Source organism: Bufo bufo, chromosome 4 (assembly GCF_905171765.1).
Source record: "Bufo bufo chromosome 4, aBufBuf1.1, whole genome shotgun sequence".
Taxonomy (NCBI): domain Eukaryota; kingdom Metazoa; phylum Chordata; class Amphibia; order Anura; family Bufonidae; genus Bufo; species Bufo bufo.
Window position 1 is genome coordinate 619,772,208 of NC_053392.1, and position 17,837 is coordinate 619,790,044.

General features: G+C 41.5%; 1 protein-coding gene across 1 annotated transcript in view; it reads right to left on the minus strand.

Annotated features, from left to right (window-relative positions):
- Positions 1–3,729: 3,729 nt before the first annotated feature.
- LOC120999384 (gastrula zinc finger protein XlCGF57.1-like) overlaps positions 3,730–17,837 on the minus strand; it is a 32,597-nt gene continuing 18,489 nt past the window's right edge. Inside the window, exons 2-3 of the mRNA XM_040430253.1 lie at positions 15,726–15,849; positions 3,730–5,460 (exon numbers count right to left, since the gene is read on the minus strand). Coding sequence (XP_040286187.1) covers positions 3,902–5,460; positions 15,726–15,810 — 1,644 coding nt within the window. The 5' untranslated portion in view covers positions 15,811–15,849 and the 3' untranslated portion in view covers positions 3,730–3,901. The remainder of the gene's footprint in view (positions 5,461–15,725; positions 15,850–17,837) is intronic.

Sequence of the window (17,837 nt, forward strand, 5' to 3'; positions counted from 1 at the left end):
AAATGTTTCACTATTTTGTTTGGCTTAAGGATTTTTATTTTGTTCCATTTCTATTCATGTCTTCCCTATACACGAACCATGATTGTCATTCAGAATCATTGGATAGTCAGACACTGAATATGAGTATGGGGCACTTTACAATCAAAGCTGCTGGCTTGGCTGTTGCTAAGTTACCAGCACATCCCTTTGCCATGTAGTGATGTCATCACGTTATGACGCGGGAGCGCAAGCACATGTGCATTGGAGAGAGCTGAACACCGGGGGTGCTGACACTTTGAACAATGTTATTAGGATGGCCATTCCTGGTTCTATCTTTGCTCTTGTAAGTGACGCACTAGAGATGAGTGAACCTTTTTAAATTCAGTTCTGGTTCACCGAATTTTGGAAAAAAGTTCTGTTTGGACCTGATTGGATGCTACCTGAACTAAAGTGACTGGGTGGGGTGACTCCAATTGCCCTGAAAATTGGTTTATTTTTGCTTTTTCTCTCCCCCTCCCTAAGCTCTTGAATGCAATGACAATATATTGCAAATCATATCTGAGTGAAACTGACATATATAGCTATGGGTTAACACACATTTGACGGCATTAACGAACAGCTCATTTTAAAACACACTGCGCCAGCACATGTCTCGTGCTTTTTCATATTCCAAAGCTTTCAAAAATGTTCCCTTATCAGTGGCAGATGATGTTTAAACACACAGTGATATGGGATAAAGAAAACAGTGGCTTGTTGGAACCAAGCGTCCAAAAATTATGCCTTGTTGGGGTCATAATGCCTGTCCACACAACACGCACAAGTGTTAATTGTCAGATTAACAAAGTGTTCAGAACGTACAGGGTGGATGTGGAAAAGGTAGGGTATTAGCGGTATGTGGCCGCAATAGTAGTGGCAGCAGAAGCAGCATAGCATGGAACATACAAGGCAGTAGATTGGCTATGTATGGGTAGTAGTAGTAGTAGCGGTGAAAGCGTAGCCTTAAAGGCTATGTACACCTTTGGAGGCATTTTTTTTTTACTGATGGCATTTAACTTATTTTTGGCTAAAAATCATATTTTCAATTGGCCTTTATAAAAACTATGGAGCTGTTCTGTCACAAAGGGTTAACTGTTTTTCTAGTTGTGTGAATGGTACTTTCACTTTGTGCCCTATCTAAGAAGCCTTATCTCTAAACTATTAAGAGGTCATAAACACTTATTTAAGGAACATTCTTATTAGTAAGATAAGGATTGAGCTTTAATGAGTATTTATAATTAGTGTTGATCGCGAATATTCTAATCGTGAATTTTTATCGCGAATATCGGCACTTCATTTTCTGTCTGTTTTTTTGTGCTGTGATAGGGATTACTGTGCTGTGATAGGGATTTGTGTGCTGTGATTGGAATTACTCTGCTGTGTAAGGGATTAGTGTCTTTGTCTTTCGTCTTTGAAAAAAAAAAATTCTGTCTGTTTTTCTGAATCCCTATTTTATTGGATTTTTGCCCCATTGTCCCAAACCCAATAAAGTCATCTCAAAGTCCCTCTTTATCTTCTTTGTATAGTTTTTTTGGCTGTAATTTTTTGCCGATCATGAGCGGCCGTGGGTGTGCCGGCAGCCGTGGTCTTGGTAGAGGAATTGGTTCTAGTGCTGGACCGCTGCCAGCACGGGGCCGCTCCTCTAGCAAAGTGAGCCACGCCTGTTTTGCACATGCAATACGCGCATATTACATTGCCAATTTTCGCAATCAAGAAAATAATGACTGGAGATCACGAATTCTAGAATTTGCTAATTTATGGCGAATATTAGGCCAAAAATTTGTGAAATATTGCGAAAACGAATATTGCCTTTGTTGCTCATTACTATTTATAATGTGAGAAAGCAGAGATAAGAAGTCCTGCTGTTCCTCAGATGACGAAAAAGACAAAAAATCCATAGGCAGCTAGTAAAGCATGTCAGCTCTGTACACAAAAAAGATTCCTTATTGTTAATAAAGACCAGTTGAAATTATTTTTAGCTCAAAATAAGTATAATGCAATAATAAAAAAATATTGCCCCCAAAGCCTTTAATAGTGGTGGCAGTAGGGAAATGGCAATGAGCAGTAGCAGCTGCCGCAGTGCTGGCAGCAGCCCTATGGTACATGTTGGCAGGCAGACAACAGTAGTGGTATGATGGCGGTGGCAGCAGCTGTACAGAAGATGATGATAGGCAGACAACAACAGTGGCAAGATGGGGCACCATCACCGAGGCTAGATCTATTTATTGGCCTCTGTCAGAAGAGTGTGAAAATCCTTTCAAATCCAGACATGATTTATTTTGCAAAAGTGATGTTTTGGACACTGGAGGAGGACAACTTGGTCTGTTTGGGTAGCACCACATTGCCTGCAGCGCTAAAAACCCTCTCTAAGATGACACTGGAGGCTGGGCAAGAATGAAGACAGAGAACAGGTAGGCCTTAACCTGAACACTAAGGTAAGAGGTCTCCACTTGCTGATTTGCCTCAGCATGGTGCAGCACCTGAAAAAACTGTTCTATCATGTTGAGGAGAATGAACTGGCTGCTGCGGCGGCTACTGCTGTTTGTTGCGGCAGGAGATGGGTGACCCTGCAGGAGTCTCCCTGTCAGACACGCTAGTGGTAGGTATCTGCTTGCCGAAAGCGGCAGCAAGCTGTGTACACAGTGTTTCTGGGTAATAACGTAATTTGGCCTCCCTTTTGGGGGAGAAAAGCATTCCCTCATTTAGCTTTGATAGCGGGGGTCTAAAAGCATGGATATCGAGTAATCATTAGACTGTATGATGTGAATGATATGCATGTCGGTGCATAAGCAAGCAAGCATATAGGTCCCCATTCTGGCTAGCATGCCCGAGGAGCCAGTTCTTTCTGGCTCCACCCCCTACTAAGACGATCAGGTGTCGTGATTTTCATCCTTCACCTCATCATCCTCCACTGGCAGCTCCTCATCCTTCATTGGACTCTCTCCTTGTGGTTCCCCAATAACTACAGGGAGGAAAGCAAGATGTGCTAGCTGTTATTCTTCGCATGAGCATCAGAGTCTGTTCTAAGATAAATATGAGGGGGATTAGATTGTTAATGCCACATTTGTCCCTACTGACAAATTTTGTGGCCTCTTCATAGGACTTCTGCACCTGACACACATTTTTAATGAGCTGCCAGTGCCTGATCTCGAAACAACACATGCTTCCTGCTGAGGCCATTTGGTGCATGACAAAATCATTTGAATTCCAGCGAGTTGGAATATCGCAGATTAAGTGGTGTAATGGCAGACCATTCTGTCGCTGCAAGCCCAGGAGAGCATCCCTCGTCACGTAAGAATGTCTGAAATGCAAGGACAGTCTCCTGGACATTGCCAGCCTGCGTAGCTACTCTCGCCCAGGCCGATCAGCTCCAACACTACATGGCAACGCTTGACTTGACACATGTGATAGGAAGGAGGGGGAGTGGGAGCAACACTGTGCCATGCTGCTGTTGGGGACAGAAGGTTGTCCGTGGAGGAGGAGAGGAATAAATGCCTTGTGTGAGAAACAGGCCGAATACAAGGCAGGGATGGCTTTTTGGGAGAAATAATCATGACTAGATATCTTCCAGTGAGTTTGAGTACACACCATCAGCTCCCTAAAGGCAGCAAGCTCTACTAAATGGTATAGCAGTGACTGCACCGCCAGCAACTTGGCCAGCTAATATGTTCAACTAATTAACCACACTAAGGATTTGCAAAGAAAAGTGCTATTTATTATTGATATCCTAGCAATATGCCACCAATGTTCGAGGTAACACAAGCCCTTTAATGGTGACAGGGCACGTGACTTGTATTCTTTGCAATATATACATCAGAAGGCATTGTTAGGCAGCAGGTCCTACAATGAATTGCCACATCTGCCACATTTTTTTACAATCTGAACATTATAATGGTTTCTCCCTTGTGTGATTTTTCAGATGCCTAACAAGAACCCATTTCCAGTTAAAACGTTTCCCACATTCTGAACAAGAAAATGGTTCTTCCCCTGTGTGAGTTCTCTGATGTCTAACAAGAGCCCATTTCTGGCTGAAACATTTCCCACATTGTGAACATGAAAATGCCTTTTCTCGTTCATGAGTTCTCTGATGATTAATAAGAGTTGATTTATGGGTAAAACATTTTCCACATCCTGAGCATGAAAATGGCTTCTCTCCTGTGTGAGTTCTTAGATGTTCCACAAGAAATGATTTCTGACTAAAACACTTTCCACATTCAGAACATAAAAATGGCTTCTCCCCCGTGTGAGTTGTCTGATGTCTAATAAGACCCTCCATCTGGGTAAAACTTTTCCCACATTCTGAGCATGAAAATGGCTTCTCTCCTGTGTGAGTTCTTAGATGTCTCACAAGTTTTGATTCGTGGATAAAACACTTTCCACATTCTGAACAAGAAAACTGCTTTTTCCTTGAGTGACATTGTAGATGCTTCGCAAGATTCGAATTCTGGGTAAAACATTTCCCACATTCTGAGCATGAAAACGGCTTCTCCCCTGTGTGAATTCTTATATGTTCCACAAGAAATGATTTCTGACTAAAAGATTTCCCACATTCTGAGCATGAAAACGACTTCTCTCGTTTGTGAGTACTCTGGTGATGAAGAAGAGTTGATTTATGCGTAAAACATCTTCCACATTCTGAGCATGAAAACGGCTTCTCTCCTGTGTGAATTCTTAAATGTTCCACAAGAAATGATTTCTGCCTAAAAGATTTCCCACATTCAGAACATGAAAATGGCTTCTCTCCTGTGTGAGTTGTCTGATGTCTAACAAGACCTGTTTTCTGGCTAAAACATTTCCCACATTCTGAGCATGAAAATGGTTTCTCTCCTGTGTGACTTCTTAGATGTCTCACAAGTTTTGATTCATGGTTAAAACATTTTCCACATTCTGTACATGAAAATATCCTTTTCCTTGAGTGACGTCGTAGATGTCCCACAAGATCAGATTTCTGGGTAAAGCATCTCCCATCTTCTGAACATGAAAAAGACTTCTCCCCTCTGTGATTTCTCTGATGTTTTTCAAGAGAACCCTTCCACATAAAACAATTCCCACATTCTGAACATGTATATGGCTTCTCCGCTTTGTGAGTTCTTTGATGTCTAACTAAAAGTAATTTCCTGGTAAAATACTTTCCACATTCAGCGCATGAAAATGTCCCCTTCTCTATGTGATTTTTCTCATGCAAAGGAAGATTAGATTTCTTTTTAAAGTGTTTCCCACGTAAAAATATTTCCCCCCATCTATGTCCAGTTATTTGTTTGAAAATCAGTGATTGATTAGCTGAAGGTTTCTTGTGACCAGCGGTATCGGTGGATATATCTCCACTGTGAAGGACTGAGGGTACATTAGGAGTTATTGAATTAGCTTGTGTGATATTGCTATCTTCTTCTTCATGATAGGAAGATAAATGGAGATGTCCATGGGAGTCGATCATCCTATCTTTACCTGCAAAAAGATACAAAATTTTCATATTTTCACAGAGAAATTAACAGATTTTAAATTAATAAATCAATCTTTATTGAGACAATAGTAAGCAAGTAAACAAAGTAAATAGATGTAAGAAAACAGGACACAGAACAATTTCAGTACGTAAAGAATATTTACTTATAAAAAAAATCCCACTTTAGCAAAAAAAAATTGCAACTTTTCTCCCTTCCCAAAAATGTGGGTGAGGTCTACGCAGTCCGACACATGTAACAATACCAACACCAGAAACATCAGCATAACTATAGCCATAGCACTTGCTATAGGCCAAGAGGTTAGGGGGTTATATCAGGTGCTATAATGTGGGTTTTCTGATATACGCCATTATGTATGTATTATATGCTATTATACCTTTTTTTTATTATTGCTACATATGTTGCTGTTTTTATTTTGTTACACTAGGTGGTCTAATTTTGCTATGTGACCATGTGAATTATAGTTACGTCCCTGACCAGAAAACTGGTGTATGTTCTACCTAAAATATACAAATTCACTTTTTGGTGCATAGACATGTCACGGATGTAGTAGGGGAGAACCCCAAAAGACAATCAAGAAGAAAGGGGAAAGGCACTAGGCCTCACTGCTAGGGAAGGAAAAGGGTCACCACCTATAAAACCCTGCTCCTGGCCCTAACTCCTATCCATATGGGCACCTCTCGATGGTAGAGATACCCATACACAGGAACCTAAAAAACCCTGGTGACCCTCAGATGCCCTAAAGATAATGACAAGGCAGAGACCACCCGTTCCTTCCCTGGTGAAGGAACTAGCATCTCACTGAGGCCTAGTAAACAACCAGGGGAGGGGGGAATACAAAACACAACAAGCGGAACACTTAACTTCAGAGGATGATGGATGAACAGGACTTCAACACAAACCACACTCCAGCTCTTCCAAGACCAAATGAAGCTATCCCAAGTAAGGAGTGATGGGAAAAGTCAGACTAAATAGTCACATGATCCACACCTGAACAGGAGGTGTGGACACACCAGCAACACACAAAGTGAAACCGAAAGAGGCTGTCAGATCATTAATGCGTAGATAATCTTTCAGACCTTCTCAGACCTGTCACAGATGTGAAAAGACAGTGTACTAAGAGTGGCGTATAAAGACAGCATAAGTTGTACTTTCTAATGGGGTGGAATTGGAAAAAAAAAAATCACTGTTCCTCCACCATTTTACGGGTTTTGTTCCCACGGCGTTTCATTTGCGGCAACACTGACCCATGCCCTTCATTCTCTGGGTCAGTACGATTACAAGGATACCCCATATGTGTAGTTTTTTTTATGTCTAAATAGTGTAAAAAAAAACAATTTGTTTTGAAAAAATATATATTTTTATATCACCATATTCTGACCCCCATAACTTTTTTTATAGTTATATCTACTGAGCTGTGTGGGGTCTCATTTTTTGCAGGACAATCTGTAGTTTTTATTGATATCATTTTGGAGGGTGTCTGACTTTTTGATAATATTTTATTACATTTTTTGGGGGTAAGAAAAGCACCCTCTTCATTGATCAATAGGAAATACACACAGTGACTTAATACATTGGCCCTGATTTACCATACCTTCACTCCAGAATTCTGGAGTCAAAAATTAGCAAAATAGGCCTTCGCTACTTTATTTGCACTCGCTTGCACAAAAAATTGCAACTCTGCGTGCACTTGCGCTAAATTCTTTGACTTTTTGCATTTTTACACCACTCACTCCAGTTTTGTAATATGGGTGGAAAAGTGGGTGTCGTTATCTATGTTAACCACTTCACATCCGGGCCATTTGCCCCCTTCCTGACCAGGCCCAATTTTGCAAATCTGACATATCTCACTTTATGTGGTAATAACTTTGGAACGCTTTTACTTATCCAAGCCATTCAGAGATTGTTTTCTCATGACACATTGTACTTCATGACAGTCATAAATTTGAGTCAATATATTTCACCTTTATTTATGAAAATATCCCAAATTTACCAAAAATTTTAAAAAATTTCTACATTTCTATTTCTCTGCTTTTAAAACAGAAAGTGATACCTCATAAAATATTTTTTACTTAACATTCCCCATATGTCTACTTTATGTTGGCATCATTTTGGAAATGTCATTTTATTTTTTTAGGACGTTAGAAGGCTTAGAAGTTTAGAAGCAATTCTTTAAATTTTTAAGAAAATTGCCAAAACCCACTTTTTAAGGACCAGTTCAGGTCTGAAGTCACTTTGTGGGGCTTACATAGTGGATACCCCCCTAAATTTCACTTTTTTGGCAGATTTTCCATTTTAATCCAAATTTTTCTTTAACATATCAAGGGTTAACATCCAAACAAAACTCTATATTTATTACCCAGATTCTACGGTTTACAGAAACACCCCACATGTGGTCATAAACTGCTATATGGGGAGGCGCATGCGCGAGGCTTGCAGAGAAGACATGGCTTGGTGAGCTCCGCTCGCCGGAAAGATCCCACAATAGCGCCGTCTTCACGGCTCCACCAGCTCACAAAACCGAATGCAGGGGACACCGAAGATGACCCGCAACAAGGGGAGGAACAAAATTCCGAATACCCCTGCTCCGTTGCAGACATTACCGGAGATGTTCCGGCAGTCCAGAGAGACCATCATGGCGGACCCCTCCTCACCTCCGGCCAGTCCGGCGTCATCCTCAGAGGGAGGACAACCACCGATTGAAAACCTCACCGATTCAGGTCAGGCTACTTTATATAAGAACATAGCCTCCCTGTTCAAAGCAGAGCTTTCACAAGCGGTAGAAGAAATTACAGGACCTGGGGAACCGGGTCTCTGAGTTAGAGTCCCGCATTGATGATATAACAGATGCCATTAGCGCCGACCGGGAGGACATTAACTCGCATACAGCTCAATTAGCAGCCCTGGAACTTAAAGTAGAAGACCTGGAGAACAGATCCAGAAGGGGGAACCTGCGGGTCAGAGGCCTCCCTGAATCGTTCCAGGAGCTACAGGCCACCATGACTACGCTATTTGGGGCTCTTTTACCCCAGGCTGAACCGTCACAGCTGCGGATGGACAGGGTTCATAGGGCCCTGGGTAAACCCAGAACAGCAGACCTGCCAAGGGACATTGTTCTTAAGTTTCACTACACTGAAGTGAGAGATCAGGTGCTAGCGGCTGCACGCAACCGACCAGAACTGCCAGGTTTACCCTCGTCAGTCCACCTATACGCGGACTTAGCTCCATCCACTCTCCGCAAGCGCAGATAAATGCGTCCGATAACGGCTGCTTTGCAAAATGCTCAAATCCGCTACAGGTGGGGTTTCCCTTTTAATCTGACTTTCCAATTGAATTCCCGTTCACATACAGTTTTCACCCCAGAAGAGGGGCTAGATGTTCTGCAGTGGACAGGGATCTCGGTTGAACGTCCTGATACCTCAGCCGCCCCACCGAGACCACAAAGGCCAGCCAGAGTCTGGACCAAGGTGCCATCCTCTTCACCTAGAGCGACCAGATCGGCGGTTAGCTAAGACCGTGTGCTCAGGAAACGATTCCTTCACTACCAGGAAAATGGGCTAAAGTTCTGGACACAAGTTTCACCCTCCATCTAGTAATCACCTGAAGATTCTTTGGACCTGTACTTCACTACAGGGATTCGGCGTCTCGGACTTCCATGCTGCCCACTCCTCTTAGGCTGATTGGAATTGAGCCGTATGCCCCTCTAGGGCGCCGTCTTACTTCCACTTGCCTACCTCTATTTGCTGACCTAGTTAGGTTCAGCCATTTTGTTTACTATGTTGTGCTGATAAGCACTTTATTAAGGTTCTTTGAACCAATAGTTATCCATGGGGGCATTCACTGTTGCTTTTGTAATTCTCAGCGTTGTCGATGCGAATGTAATCAACCTTATATGATCTTTTTATGTGTAAGCTACTAACCCATAATGTGCGGGGATTCAATTCCCCCAGGAAACGTAAGACAGCCTTCATCACATATCTTAAACAATCACCAGATGTTATATGTCTACAGGAATCACATTTTACACCGACATCGCACCCAAAAATTTTTCACCGACACTATACTAGATATTTTTCTTCTACCTATCATACCAAAAGTAGGGGGGTGATTACCTTGCTTAAAAACTCCTTCCCATTTGTGCCGACCCAGACCATCACTGATCCTGATGGGAGATACGAAATATTAGTGGGCACATATAAAGGTGAAACCCTTTGTATAGTTAATGTGTATGCTCCAACAACAGACCCCATTGCCTTCTTTCAAGACATAGGACTTATTATTGAATCACTCTCCTATCATAAACTCCTATGGTGCGGAGACTTCAATTTTGTCAATAACCCCATACTAGACCGCTCCTCCCCACCTAACCAACCCCGCTCTCGTACCAACTCCACCAAGATTCAACAAGTTCTGGAATCTTTGTCAGTGGCTGATTCTTGGAGAGAGCTGATTCTCAGAGAAGCTATACTTATTACTCCCCTGCTCATAGAGTATATACCCGTATTGACATGATATTGGTGTCTACTAATTACCTTCCTCATATCTCCTATTCCAGGCACATTATTTCATCTTGGTCTGACCATGATATGGTATTAGTGGAAATTTTATCCTCAAACAAACTCAGTATTCCATATTCATGGAGACTGAATGAATCCTTACTAACACGACCGGCTGTACATGATCAGCTCCAAGATGATCTGAGACACTTCTTTATTGAAAATGCTACGCCTGATATTGACCCTATGATGTTGTGGCTAACGCACAAAGCTTACATGCGAGGAAGACTAATAGGGATTGCCTCTAAGCTGAAAAAGGAGAGGAACTCAACATTACTTGCTTTAGAGGCTAAATTGACGAGGTTGGTTCGAGCACATCAACAAAACCCCTCACTTTACCTTCTAAAAGCGATTAAAGATGTTAAGGCTCAAATGAATGTGCTGCTTTCCAATAACACAGAGAAGGCCCTACGCTGGACAGCCTCTTATTACTACAAGTACGCCAACAAACCGGAAAGGATGCTAGCCAGCCAGCTCAAGGCTAGACAGAGAATCAATCAGGTTTTCCAAATCCATACTAGCTCAGGTCAGACCACCTCAAACCCGGACCTTATTTACGATACATTTCACTCTTTCTACAAAAAACTTTATTCCAACTCTAGGGAGGCCAATGAATCCACAGGGGAAGACTTTTTGTCTTCAGTCCCACTCCCAAAACTCACTCCAGAAGCAGCGGCAGGGTTGGGGGTGGAAGTCTCAGGGGATGAAGTAGAATATACGATCAAGAATCTGAAAATAGGAAAGGCCCCGGGTCCTGACGGATTCTCTGCCCTATATTATAACAAGTTTGCGACTTCATTAATCCCTCATATCACTAAGTATTGTAATGGCCTACTACAGGGCTCTAGGCCTCCACCAGAGTTTTTATCGGCTAAAATTACAGTATTGCCCAAACCAAATAAATACCCTCTATCACCTTCCAATTACAGACCTATCTCCCTCCTAAATTTAGACAACAAAATATTTACCTCCATTCTAGCACGCCGGCTTAATAGGCTACTCCCCGACCTTATACATAAGGATCAGACGGGGTTTATACCTGGGAGGGAAGCCCCGGATAATATCAGGAAAGTCTTAAACTTAATACAGAAGGCCAACAGATCTAACACTCCCCTGGCGGTGCTGGCTCTAGATATAGAGAAGGCCTTCGACACTGTGACATGGCAATATCTTCATAAAGTGCTCTCCACTATGGGTTTCAGAGGCCCTTTTATAGCTGCTATACAGTCCTTTTATTCCTCACCTGAGGCCAGCCTCAAACTACCTGCCTCTAGTTACTCACCTATCCAAATCCATAGAGGTACCAGGCAAGGTTGCCCCTTATCCCCAGCATTATTTGCACTTGCTATGGAACCATTGGCCTCCCACATAAGGTCACATCCTGATATCACTGGTATCTCGGTTGGAGGGAAAGAATATAAATTGAGCCTCTTTGCAGATGATATATTGTTGACTATTACAAACCCGGTTATATCCCTCCCCTCACTGATGAAGATGCTGGATGCCTTTTCATTAGTGTCGGGACTTAAGATGAACCACACCAAATCAGAGCTCCTATTATGTAATATTAAACCCCACATGAAATCTCTTATTCTAGATAACTTCCTGTTCCAACACAAGCCTCACCATATCCTATCCCTTACCTAGGGATACAATTACCCACTTCAATTGAAATGGTCTATAAAACCAACTTTGTCCCACTATACCGTAAACTTAAAGCCGACCTTATGTCTTGGAATACTTTACCTGTGTCTTGGGTCGGTAGGATTAACATCATCAGAATGGTGGTCCTCCCCAGACTCCTTTATCTGTTTCGATCACTCCCAGTACCAGTTATTATCAGGGATCTAAGAGCTCTCCAGGCTGTCATTATGAAATTCATTTGGGCTAACAAACGCCCCCGAATTGCTAGGGCGACGATGTGCCGTCACAAATCCCAAGGAGGTCTCTCAGTACCAGATCTTATAAAATATTATAAGGCAGCCAGACTAGCACAATTGTTCTTAACTCACCTAGACCCTAAAACACATCCGCTGTGGATCCCATTGGAACAATCTTTGATAGCCCCATACACCTGGAGAGCTCTGACATGGTCCAACCTTCTATTACCGGGTATCATTTGCACTAATTCCATACTAACACACTATTCCCTCATATTATGGAGGTCAGTCAGATTTAAGTACTCACTACAATCCAAAACACCACCGCTAACATACTTGGTAGGTAACCTGCTTTCCTCCCAGGCATCCAAACACTCTCCATGGATTGGTGGGTTTCCAACAAGCTGTGCTCCCTCTACAGGTTTCTGACTAGGGGTAAACTGCTTTCTATGTCAGACTTGGAGGACAAATACTCCCCCCCTGTACGGGAAAGGTTTCTGACCAGGCAAATTTTCTCCTTCCTGCAATCACTTTGTACAAATAACCAGTCTATCGAATTTACCCAGTTCGAGCGATTTGTTACCTACTCAATGTGTAAACAAGGCCTATTATCTCAGATTTATGGAATACTTAACGCACCCCAAGAGGGAGCTAAGCTGCCTTACATGAGGGCCTGGGAGGAGGATTTGAATGAGAGTTACTCCATATCCAGATGGCATCAGCGTTCACAAACACTCACTAAAGGGTCTTGGCAAACAACATTAGCAGAAACCTCCATAAAAATTTTACACAGAACCTACCTGGTACCATCTAGACTACACCATATCTACCCTGAAGTTTCTCCTAGGTGTTTTAGGGGATGTGAAGATATTGGCACAATGCTCCACATATGGTGGACTTGTCCAGTAGTTAGGAGATTTTGGAGCAAGATTAGCAATCTTTTATCCTCCACTCTAGGATGTACCTATCCGACATCTCTACAGCTATGCCTACTAGGTGATAAACCTACTTGGCTTCGATACTCCAACTTTAAGCTATCTCAGTTTATATTATTAGCGGCTAGAATACATTAAGCTTATAAATGGAGGTCACCTGACCTAAGTTACCAAGCGGTATTAGATAGGGTCAACAGGATCTTATTAAATGAAAGATTATCGGCCATTCGGATGGATACTTTTTCCACCTTTGAAAAATTCTGGGAACCTTGGCTTTTATCCCCACACTCCTCAGATATACGTTACTGTATTACTTTATGATTGGTAGTGACATGTCGAGATGTATATCATTAACTCACTGTCTGGTTTTGTATCCTGTCTTTATTGCACCGACTGTGATAAATTGTATATCGCAATAGGAATGCCAACATGTACTGTTATTTCATTTGAAGTATATTCAAGTTTAATACCTGAATTGTTCTATATTGAAATGTCATACATTTTTACTATGCTTTCATCAATAAATACCCCATTGAAACATAAACTGCTATATGGGCACACGGCAGAGCACAGAAGAAAAGGAGCGCCACATGGTTTTTGGAAGGCAGATTTTGCTGAACTGGTTTTTAGATGCCATGTCCCATTTGCAGCCCCCCTGATGCACCCTTACAGTGGAAACTCCCAAAGTGACCCCATTTTGGAAACTAGGGGATAAGGTGCCAGTTTTATTGGTACTATTTTGGGGTACATATGATTTTTTGATCATTCATTATAACACTTTATGGGGCAAGGTGACCAAGAAATTGGTTGTTTTAGCACAGTTTATATTTTTTTTTTTACATCATTCACCTGAGGGGTTAGGTCATGTGACATTTTTATAGAGCAGATCATTACGGACGTGGCGATACCTAATATGTATACTTTCTCTTATTTATTTAAGTTTTACACAATAATAGCATTATTGAAAAAAAGAAAAAGACGTTTTAATGTGTCCATGTTCTGAGAGCTATATATATATATATTTTTTTATGATTTTCTTATGTAGGGGCTCATTTTTTGCGGGATGAGGTGACGGTTTTATTGGTACTATTTTGTGGGACATATGCCTTTTCGATCACTTGGTGTTGCACTTTTTGTGATGTGAGGTGACAAAAATTGCATTTTTTTACAAAGTTTTTATTTTTTATGGTGTTTATCAGACTGGGTAAATCATTTGATATATTTATGGAGCCGACCGTCACGGACGCGGCAATACCAAATATGTATATTTTTTATTTTTTTTTCTATTTTAAAGTTTTTTTTTTATTCCTTACTTGGGGAATTTATTTTTTTTTTTACATGTGAAACCTTTTTTTTATTTTACACTTTTCGTCCCCCATAAGGTTATACAAGACCTCTGGGGGACATTTAACTTCACTTTTTTTTTTTTTTTCACTATTGATTTATCCTGTAACTGGGACTGACATAGTAGCCCCAGTTACAGGGGAAATACACCCCCCAGAGAGGCTGTACAGCAGTATACTGCACTGTACAGCCTCAGTGCAGGGCTGATTGAGGTCTGTGAAAGACCCGACAGCTCCTGCACTCTCCCGGCCGTCAAATGACTGCCGGGCCGGAACAGGAAGCGCATAGCGCTTCCTGCTCTGTATACACAGCGCCCGGTGAGCGCTGTGTATACAGCGATCTAGAAGGCAGGGGAACCTGGGAACTGTTCCTGCCTTCTCGAAGGGTTGCCCTACTGTCACTGACAGCGGGCAACCCGATTTGCGTGCAGCTGCGATCTCTGAATGGACATTCAGAAACATCCCTTCAGAGATAGAGAACCACCTCCCGGACGTTTATAGTCAACGTGTGGACGGGAGGTGGTTAATAAGTTTCACTCCCAATTTATTTTTATTTTTTAAAGTCACAATCTAACTCCAGGAGAAGGGTGAAGTAGTAAAACTGGAGTAGCTTTTCTAGACAGAAGAGAATCCATGTGTTTTCTGGGGTTATACATTGATGTGATAGGACATATGACAGAGAGACAAAAAAATGTATCTTTAAATGCAGAATAAATTAGTTTAGTGTCAGGGAGAGCTTAGTGAGACAATATGAAGTTATATTTAATTAACTGACAGAGAGGTTTTAACTAGGGACAGGACACGAGTCAATGTCTTGTCACTTTGTAATTTAGTCAGGCTATCAACCATTTTCAGTGAGTGGTGCACCGATATTTAAAGCTATTCTACTTAATTTTTTTATTATGTGTATTACTCCAATGTAGATCCCTTAATTCACCTCCTGACATGTTTTTCTGTGTCAGAGTTGCTGTGTATTGTACTGTCCAATTAACCATTTAAAAAATATTGCAGTTTTTCCAAATAAAATTCAGTTTATCACAAGCCTTTTCTGCATCATAGTTACCATGTATTGGTAGAGAGCATTATGTATATATATTTTTTTATTTTCCTTTAAAAAATTCTAATCTGTTACTTTTCCCCAAGAATGGTTAGTTTTTGTACTGTTTAAAATTAAAGTATAATTAATCCGACAGTGAAACACATTTTTTAAACAGGCTTTGTTATGGCGGGCTACCATCCATTTACCCATAGGCATATATTTTGCTGTCACTTTGACATTACTAATGCTGTCTTCAAGTTAAAGAGTTTAAATGGGTTGGATACAGTACTAGGAGACCTCAGAGTGTCATATATAACTTTTCAGGGCACTTCCAATACAGACTGAATTTATTCATACCAGAATAGCATCTGAAGACCAATTAGTATGAATCAGTCCCTAAAGGAATTTCAGGAAATTCACGAATCTCAAATGATTAGTAAATCTAGGTGACTCTCAAAATTGTTCTCTCCTCTACAATCATGGAAGGTCTCCTCTTACCCGGTGATGTGAGGGACTGGTGAATCTCCATCATGACGTCCTTGTACAGATCCCTGTGTTCTTCTAAATACTCCCACTCCTCCATGGAGAAATAGACAGCGACATCCTGACACCTTAAAGGAACCTGACAACACAAGGATACAGTCATTACTAGACCCCTCCCTTGGCATTTTTGTATAATGTCCCAGCATTCCCAGCAGCGCTCACCACTCCGCTCAGCAGCTCAGTGATCCTGGTGGTAAGTTCTAGGATCTTCTGCTCATGTATCAGGAAATGAGGTGGAGGCTCGGTTATGGGGCTCTGGGTCCTGCTCCATCCTCCTGACACACGGGGTGTCACACACTCACCAGACGACTTCTTCACTACTGTGTAATCCTGTGTATGGGGAGACGCCGATCACTACAGAGATTCTAAGAATCCTTCACCATTCCAGACATTTCCCTGTTTTATTACTAGAGATAAGAGTGATGTCATGTGAGACTCTCACCTCTCCAGTTATCAAGGAGATGATCTCCAGGGTGAGGTCTAATATCCTTGCAGCCAAGTGGTTTCTGTCCTTTTCTATCCTTGGTGGGTCAATGGTGGAAAGGAACATCGTCTTTCAAAAGAAAACTTTGTACCTAAGGCACCTGAAGGAACACAAGCAGGATGTGGAAGAACATCTTATATGCAACAAAGTGTTTCACAATTCGACCACCGATAACGTATGATGGAGGTGACTTAGCTATTGAGATGTCTTATACGTGGGCTATATAAAACAGAACCCTATATTCTTTTTGTGAAGTTTTTACGGGATAATTGAAGAATGACCTACTTACCATTATAAGAGATAATGGAATTGGTTTCTCCAAATTTGTTCCCATCTTATGTTCAAGAATACCTTCTGCAACACCACAAGTTCCATATTCTGTCGCACACTATTAGGTCTGGTGCCTGTGGAGGCCACAACCCTTTGCTCACAGTATATTTTTTTGTGAATGCCACAAACTCAGCACAGGGGTAAATACGATGTTTGGCAACTGGCCCTGAGTTGCTGAAAGAAACAATATTAACCCTCATGATTAGTTAACTGTTCATACATGCATCCATCCATGCACATGGCCCTGCTCACATTTTTATTAAAGTACATTGTACATCTGCATATCCATAGCTGTCCACCGAACACCAATTTTGGATCATAAAGTTGCTGTTTATGTAAATTATGTGAACAGAAAATGGTGACCTGGACTATTATGTATGATCCCACCAATTCAGCAAACTGTAAGTAAGATGAAATGACTGCATGTGTTGATCCTTTAGTGAGCTGACAGACATATTGTCTCTCCAGAGAAACTTGAGACAGCCAACATAGAAGAAGTCAAGAGACTTACGATGGTCATTATCTCTGAAGGCTGCTACATTGACAGCAAAAGTAAGAGACTGATGTCATCAGGGAGTCCTGTTTGCAGGAAGTAATGACATTAGGGGATCGGAGTTTACTGCAACAGGAAAACCTTCTGCCAACTGGTGATTAGGTGGAACTTCTCTAGGTTTACCAGCCATTCCAGATTTGAAAATGTCTGCAGGACTGTCTCAAAATACAATTGTAGCAGATGTTCTGAGCCAGCTGAGATGAGAAAGTTGTCCAGATCTGGTATTATCAGAATTTTCTGCTGATGTAATGTAAATAGCTAGAGACTGTCATGATCTTGGTGAAGATTTTGGCGCCATATAAAGTCCGAATGGAAGAGTCATGGAAAAAATCTTGATCTAGAAGACTGGTAATGGATTTGATAGTTTCCATTTTTAATTCAGGCTTTTTAAATTTATTATGAGCCTGAAGGTCCCATTTGTTTTTTACACCATGAACACTATAGGAGTAGGATCCTGATCCTGTTTAGAAATTGGCACTGGTGTCTTACCTGCTCTTCGCAATTGCGATTGAGCCCCTTGGTTGTTTGATTGGTGAGACAAGGTAACATACTTCTCTATGTGCCATCTTTCGTTATGTTGGAGACCTTGCTACCGCTATTGATCCTTTTTTAACTATTATTTTTGGACGCATTCAGTCCTGAATATCCACTGGGGTAAATAAGTAATTTTACTATTAGACCCACTGCCTTTGGACCTGTG